Source organism: Egretta garzetta, unplaced genomic scaffold, assembly GCF_000687185.1.
Source record: "Egretta garzetta isolate BGI_Z169 unplaced genomic scaffold, ASM68718v1 scaffold671, whole genome shotgun sequence".
Taxonomy (NCBI): domain Eukaryota; kingdom Metazoa; phylum Chordata; class Aves; order Pelecaniformes; family Ardeidae; genus Egretta; species Egretta garzetta.
The window spans coordinates 67,455-74,577 of NW_009258490.1; the positions used below are offsets into that span (position 1 = coordinate 67,455).

The 7,123-nt window shown below is 58.8% G+C and overlaps 1 protein-coding gene across 1 annotated transcript in view; it reads left to right on the forward strand.

Annotated features, from left to right (window-relative positions):
• Positions 1-7,123, forward strand: part of CHD5 (chromodomain helicase DNA binding protein 5) — a 29,572-nt gene that overhangs the window by 21,782 nt on the left and 667 nt on the right. Inside the window, exons 22-35 of the mRNA XM_035900934.1 lie at positions 1,229-1,460; positions 1,546-1,671; positions 1,800-1,972; positions 2,646-2,820; positions 3,284-3,376; positions 3,843-3,931; positions 4,126-4,259; positions 4,644-4,788; positions 4,974-5,130; positions 5,288-5,367; positions 5,480-5,609; positions 6,201-6,290; positions 6,655-6,795; positions 7,050-7,121. Of these exons, the coding sequence (XP_035756827.1) occupies positions 1,229-1,460; positions 1,546-1,671; positions 1,800-1,972; positions 2,646-2,820; positions 3,284-3,376; positions 3,843-3,931; positions 4,126-4,259; positions 4,644-4,788; positions 4,974-5,130; positions 5,288-5,367; positions 5,480-5,609; positions 6,201-6,290; positions 6,655-6,795; positions 7,050-7,121 (1,837 nt within the window). The remainder of the gene's footprint in view (positions 1-1,228; positions 1,461-1,545; positions 1,672-1,799; positions 1,973-2,645; positions 2,821-3,283; positions 3,377-3,842; positions 3,932-4,125; positions 4,260-4,643; positions 4,789-4,973; positions 5,131-5,287; positions 5,368-5,479; positions 5,610-6,200; positions 6,291-6,654; positions 6,796-7,049; positions 7,122-7,123) is intronic.

The window sequence follows — 7,123 nt, forward strand, 5'->3', positions numbered from 1 at the left end:
TGAAGCCCCTTTGCCTGCCCGCCGGCTGTGCCGTGCTGGTGGGTCCAGCCTCCTGAGGCGCAGCGTGGGCTGCTCGTACCGCGTCGTTAAGCCCCGAGTTGTGTCCCATGGTGAGCCCTGAGCGTGCCAACGGCGGGCTGCTTAGTTTGAGGGGATCTGGTGTTTCCCCTCAAGGCCTCGGTAGGCGGCAAAGCTTCCTCTTTGGCTCTGGAGCTGTGTTTTCTCCAGTAGCTGGTTCCCAGGGAATATATTTTCACTCCTTGCCTTCCCTGCCCATTGCTTGTTGGCTTAGACCGATGGGTCCCGCTGTTTCGTACCTAAAGTGCCATCCTGCACCTTTCTGTGTAAGCTGCGCTGCTTTCCGTCTCACCGTTTGCCACCTGTGGGTTTGTCTTCCTCAGCTCCTGGTGCTCAGCAGTTCTGCTTTCTCCTCTCTACCCGCGCCGGCGGTCTGGGCATAAACCTTGCTACGGCCGACACAGTCATTATTTATGATTCTGACTGGAATCCCCACAATGACATCCAGGTTTCTGACTTTTCCTTTTCCTTCCCATATAGTAAGTACCTCTCTGGCTTTGCCCTCTGTTTGCACACCCTGCACAGGGAAGTCGGTCTCTTCTCTCGAGAGCCACCGGCCCTTTCTGCAGGATTTATGGGGCACGTATCTGCTTGGGAGCCCCTTCCTGCATCCACCAGCCTCGCCCTGGCCTGTCTGTGGCGTGGGAGAGACCTGGCACGTAAAACCAGCTCTCTTCCATGGGCTTCTTGCTTTCTCCTGCTGCTTGTTCACAACCACGTGTCCCCTCTTCTTCTGGGGAGCTTCCACTTGCATTTCCAAAAGCCCGGGGCAGACCCTAGCTAAGGACTGACTGCCATTGGGAAATGGCAGCTGGAGTGAGCGAGCAGCCAACGCCTATGAAAATAAGGGAAAAGCGAAGAGAAATGCGTATCCCTCCCACGCTCCCAGGCCGTGTCCTCGCTGCCGGCCCTCAGACCCTTCAGGCAGGGCCCCCCCCGGGGAAGCTGGCTTGCCTGCAGTCCATGGAGGGGGCCAGCGCATTCGGGTTGGTTCCGAGGAGCCCCTCTCGCCCCACTGCCCCGTAGCAGCCTGGACGCTGAATGCAGCCTGGCCCCCGTGCCTGCGTGCACCCTGGAGGAGCGAGAAACTCGGAGCCCTCGGCCAGCGTGGTGCGGTGCCGCCCTCGACAGCTTCCTTCTCTGCCTGCAGGCGTTCAGCAGAGCTCACCGCATTGGGCAGAACAAGAAGGTGATGATCTACCGCTTCGTCACCAGAGCCTCCGTGGAGGAGCGCATCACCCAGGTGGCCAAGAGGAAGATGATGCTCACCCACTTAGTGGTCCGCCCGGGGCTTGGCTCCAAGTCGGGCTCCATGACCAAGCAAGAGCTGGACGACATCCTCAAGTTTGGAACAGAAGAGCTCTTCAAGGATGATGTGGAAGGTGAGGTCGGGAAGGCGCTGGGAGTGCTCCACACGCGGCGGGGCCCTCTCTGAGCTGCAGGGGCTCATTCTCCTTACGCCCGCAGGCATGGTGTCTCAGGGACAGCGGATCGCCATGCCAGACACTGTCACCCCTTTCTCTGACACGCTGTCAACCAAAGGGGGTGCGGTGACTCCCGGCATAAAGAAGAAGCATGGTGGCACCCCACCAGGTGTGTAGTCCCCCTTGTTGGGGTGACCTGCCCCTCTCCCTGGCCCAAGCTGAGCTCGCCTGGCTTTGGGAGCGGGCTGCTGCCAGCACGGTGATTTACGCTTCCATTCCCCTCGCCTTGGCCCCCAGGTGACAATAAGGATGTGGATGACAGCAGTGTGATCCACTACGACGACGCTGCCATCTCTAAGCTTCTGGACCGAAACCAGGATGCAACTGATGACACGGAGCTGCAGAACATGAACGAGTATCTCAGCTCCTTTAAAGTGGCCCAGTATGTTGTGAGAGAAGAGGACGGTGTGGTAATGTGATCAGTATCATGTCTTACAATCGCACCTCTTTGTCCCTCCCTTTGTGTTTCTTTCCCTCCCTTTCCTGTTCTTGTGAGTGTTTCGGTGCGGGGCAGGACTCCCCCCTGCTCTCTATCTATGACTGCCGTAGATTGTTCCAGACCGGGGGTCCTGGGGCTGGTGGGACTGGTTGCAGGTGGAGGAAGCACAGTTGCCTTTGTCCTCTGCAGCTCACGGTGCAAGGTGGGCTCTGTCCCTCTTGTCACAGGGCCTCATTTGATTGAAGCATCCGTGGGCACCTTCTGTGATGCTGAAGGCCCTTCCCCTGCAGGCTGGGAACCGGCACGGCGCTGCTTGCGCGCCGCGCTGCTGTCGTTTGTTTTCCCAGTTGAGGAGGCCGACAGCAGGCTGCTGTTCGGGAGGTCTCTGCAGATCTGTGGCTTTTCCCTCGATGTGAGCGTGGGCACTGCAGGGTGGGATGGATGGCGGTGTTCGGAGGAGCTCTCTCGGGGTGGGAGGTTGTCTTGGCCCTTTGACAACCTTGCACCGAGGTCAGAATGTTTGGGCAAAGACCCAGGAGCCAAAGTCCAGCCGGCGGCTTGGTGCTCTCCTTCCCTTTTTCCCTGGAGTGCCCTTAGAGGTCCACGTCTGCCCGATCTCATGCCTCTTGTCCCTTGCTTTGCAGGAGGAGGTGGAACGTGAGATCATCAAGCAAGAGGAGAATGTGGACCCCGACTACTGGGAGAAGCTGCTGCGGCACCACTATGAGCAGCAGCAGGAGGATCTGGCCAGGAACCTGGGGAAAGGGAAGAGAATCCGCAAGCAGGTCAACTACAACGACGCCTCGCAGGAGGACCAAGGTACGGCTGCGGCCTCGCAGCTCCTGGCCGGGCTGGGAGCGGGCACGGGCCCTGCGGGCTGGCTCTGGAAAGCTGCGCAGAGGGGTTCCCTGACGGACGTGCTGGCCATGGTGTGGTTTGCTTGGCGTCCCTCTGCAGTTTGGTAGACTGCATGGCTCTGTGCTTCCCACATTCCTAAACCTTCCAGGATAGAAATTCTTCAGAGACGTTTTCTTTTTAGTTTTTGGTCTGTAAACTCTGTTTTTGCCAGAAGAATTTAGGAAAAACATGCCCATGGGCAAAGTATTTCAAATTGGAGTTTTTCTCTGCAGGAGAACACTAATTTTGGAACACCCAAGAATGTGATTTCCTGCTTGCTGTGTCGTCCTCTTCCGCTGCCCAGCAGCGGGTGCCACCTGTCCCTCCTGGGCAGGGTCCCACTGCTCGGTCCCTTTTCTAACCTGGCCTCCCTTGGGGTCTGCAGAGTGGCAGGACGAGCTCTCTGACAACCAGTCGGAGTACTCCATTGGCTCCGAGGACGAGGATGAAGACTTTGAAGAGAGGCCAGAAGGTCAGAGTGAGTTAATGCGTTTGATTCTCCACGGGATTTTGCTCTGCGGGAAGCCCCTGGCACTCGGGTGCAACAGAAACATCTGGGTTGGAGGGACTGGTGTGCTTCTGGGCCTCCGTTCAGGGGGAGGTATCCCCACCGGCCTGCCAGGTGAGGAGATTCCCAGGGCAGGGATGGCATCCTGCTGTTTCCTTCACTGGCTGCTGCAGGACCTTGCTCTGGTCCTCACGGTGGAAGGATGGGGACCGCAGGAGGAACAGATACGGTAGCCCCTTGCGTGGTAAGGGCAGAAGAGTGCCCTGGCCTGGGGAGGCCATCGGGATGGTGGAAGGGACTCTGCAGCCCGGGCTGCTGCTCTGCCCGGGTTCTGCTCCTGTCGGGAGGGAGTGCAGGAAACCTGGGGCTCGTGAGCGCTTTGGCTGTCCTTCCTCGCTGCCTGGGCCCATCCGTCACTGGGGCTGCTTGACTCTAGGTGGCAGGAGACAATCCCGGAGGCAGCTGAAGAGTGACCGGGACAAGCCTCTCCCTCCTTTGCTGGCAAGAGTTGGGGGGAATATCGAGGTGAGTGTTGGCCTCAGCCAGAGCACGTCTGATGCCGTTGTGCCAGGGCTGCTCTGGGCTCTCTGGCCTCCTCCATGCCGAGTTGCCAGCACATCGGTTCTGGTCCAGCACGCCTGTAAGGGTGGCTATGCTCCGAGATGCCCCACGCTTCCGAGGCTGCCTTGTGATCCCAGCAACACCTCCGCTCCCTGCAGGTTCTCGGCTTCAATGCCCGCCAGCGCAAGGCGTTCCTGAACGCTATCATGCGCTGGGGCATGCCGCCCCAGGACGCCTTCAACTCTCACTGGCTGGTCCGCGATCTGCGAGGGAAGAGCGAGAAGGAGTTCAGGTACTGGGGGTCCCGGGCAAGCAGGGCAAGGTCTGTCCCAGCCGCCGGTTGATGGTGGTGAGCACTTAGCTCACATGTTCAGGACAAACTATCACCCCGTTGTCTTGCTGTGTCACCGTCCCTGTGACACCGGGGCTGTGCTGTGACAAAGCCAGCGGGGCAGCAGTACCCCAGGTGCTTGCCCACCCCCACTGAGGTTTCTTTTGGGGGAGGCAGTCCCTGTTTCATTTGAGAGGGCTGCTATCCTTCCCTTTATGGTAGGCCAGATCTTAGCCTGAGCGTGGGACTCTGCCCTCGCCCGCGGGTGGAAGCGGTCAGTGCGGGTGCTTGGCTCTGGGGAGCCCGTGGGCTGGGCTGGGCTGAGGGCTGGCTTTGCTCCTGCAGGGCGTACGTCTCTCTCTTCATGAGACACTTGTGTGAACCTGGGGCAGATGGTGCCGAAACCTTTGCGGACGGTGTTCCCCGGGAAGGGCTCTCACGGCAGCACGTGCTGACTCGCATAGGAGTCATGTCACTAGTAAGGAAGAAGGTGGGTGAGTAAAATTTTAACTGTGCCATCTCGGGGATGTTCTGGAGGCTCGGGGGTTTGGTTGGCTCCTGAATGCCTCTCGCCAGGGATCCCCCGCTGAATCTCCCAGGCTCAGTGCGCACCCCTTTTTGCCCGGGCTGGAAATGTCTCCGCTGTGCTTGACTTGATGTGTGCATCTGCCCCAGGTCCAGGAGTTTGAGCATGTCAACGGGAAGTACAGCACCCCAGACCTGATTCTCGAGGGCCCGGAGGGCAAGAAATGCAGCGAGATTGTTTCTTCAGATCCCAACACCCCTGTCCCAGCCAGCCCAGCCCAGCACGTGGGACCTGTGGCCCTTGCAGGTAGGTGTGCCTACCAGGGGATGGTGGCTTTGGTCTGGCTTGGGAGGGGAGGTGGGCCAAGACACCAGGAGTTCTTGCAGGGGTCTGCCTACCCTGGCAGTACCTGCGGCCCCCTGGGACCCTGGTCAATAGCTTCCTTGCTTTGCTGTTGCTACAGACAAAACAGAAACGCAACTTGGGTTCCAGGAGGAAAAGGACCAAGTGGAGCAGAAGTCCAGGAAGGTGTCTGACGGCCAGGTAGGGTGTTGGCATCTCCTCCAGGAAGCCTTCTTGCCTGCCTGGAAACTCGGAGTGCTCCCCAAGGAAGGGGCAAGGCTGGGCTGATCTGGTGTGGGCACTTTACATTAAGGTGCCTGTGAGTGCCGAGAAGGTGGAAAGCGAAGAGCACCCAGAAAGCTGCGACAGCAAAGAGAAACCGAGGGAAGAGAAGCAAGAGGAGAGTGAAAAGGCTGAGCCTTCTCCTGAGCCTCTGGTGAAAGGTGAGTCTCTGTGGCTGGGAGGAACGCGGTCCCCATGCACGGGCTCCCCTCTCGGCCGTGGCTGGGTCCTCGTTGGGGCTGTGGCTCTCAGCAGTGACACCGATCTGCGCTGGGGGGGTTCTGCAGCTGAAGCTGTGTGGAGACCAGGGCATGCACCCAAACAGCCTCGGATGCGCTGGTGCTCCTGGCGGGCGGGCTTTCCTCTGGTGGGAGGCTCCTGGGCTGGCGCCATGCTTGGGTCTTCCTCCTCTCCAGATCATAGTGGGAAACCTGAATGTCACAAGGTCCCGTAGCAATTCCTGAAAAGGAACCAACAATTCCAGACTGTACATTATGAGAAGTGTTCATTTTGGGGGGGGGTGTTTGGTCCCTGCAATGTGTTCCTCCAGATGACTCAAGGAAGAAGGAAAACGAAATACATGTTCTTGATAAAGTGCAGGAGAACGTTCTGTTTGATGTTTTTTGAACACCTTGAATGTACATACAATATAAACACTTTAAAAGGCAAAGTCTATCTAGACAATAAGTTGTTGTTCCCTGAAGAGTGTTTTGCACGTCAGGCTTCTCTCATCGTCCCATTCCATTCTGCAGATGAGGGGATCCAAGAGAAGGAGAAGCCTCTGGAGAAGCCAGAGTTGAGCAGCAGCCCAGGGAAAGGGGAGGACAAAGAAGTCAAACCAGGTGAGGCGTGAAGAGGCTTTGGGGCAAGAAGTGGTATGGAGGGTCTCCAGAGCAAGGCCTGGAGCAGAGGCGAGGGAGCTGTCGGCACCCGCAGCAGTTGGTGCGTGTCTTCTGGTGATGCTCGGGACCCACGAGCGGGAGCAGGACCCCGTTACGGTGGGCACTGCCTGTGCTTGCCGTGCAAACGGTAGGACCCGCTGGAAGAGGTGGGTGGTTGGCTGCTGCGGAGCAGGGAGCAGGCTGTGGCTTTTCCAACAGTGGCTTGGGCAAGGAGTCCCTCTGGCAGCTGATGGGGCAGGGGCGGCACCGGTCGGTCTTTCGGCAGAGTACAGTTAGACAGGCGCGATTTCTTGTGTTTGCCAAGCAGAGGATGCCAGGGCGGAGGAGAAGGAGCAAAGCGAGGCTCAGCAAAACGGTGACAAAGAGGAGGAGGAGGATGGGAAGAAGGATGACAGAAACGTGAACTTCCGATTCATGTTCAACATCGCTGACGGTGGCTTTACAGGTAGGAGCGAGGGACGCGGCACTGGCCGCTCCTGCAGAGCTTTTGCACAGAAGCTCTGAACCCGTGCAGGAAACACGAGTCGTGTAAAAAGGCTGCAGAGGGGATGGTGCTTCGGCCTCGCAGCAGGGTGTCTCGGCTTTGCGCTGTGCCCGTGGCCGCCTGGGAAATGTCATGGCTTGCCCTGCCTGACGCGCTGCGCCGTGTCCCCAGCAGCCCCGCTGCCTGACCGGGCTCTCTCGATCCTGCTTCCGCAGAGCTACACACGCTGTGGCAGAACGAGGAGAGGGCTGCCATCTCCTCCGGCCAGATCTACGACATCTGGCACCGC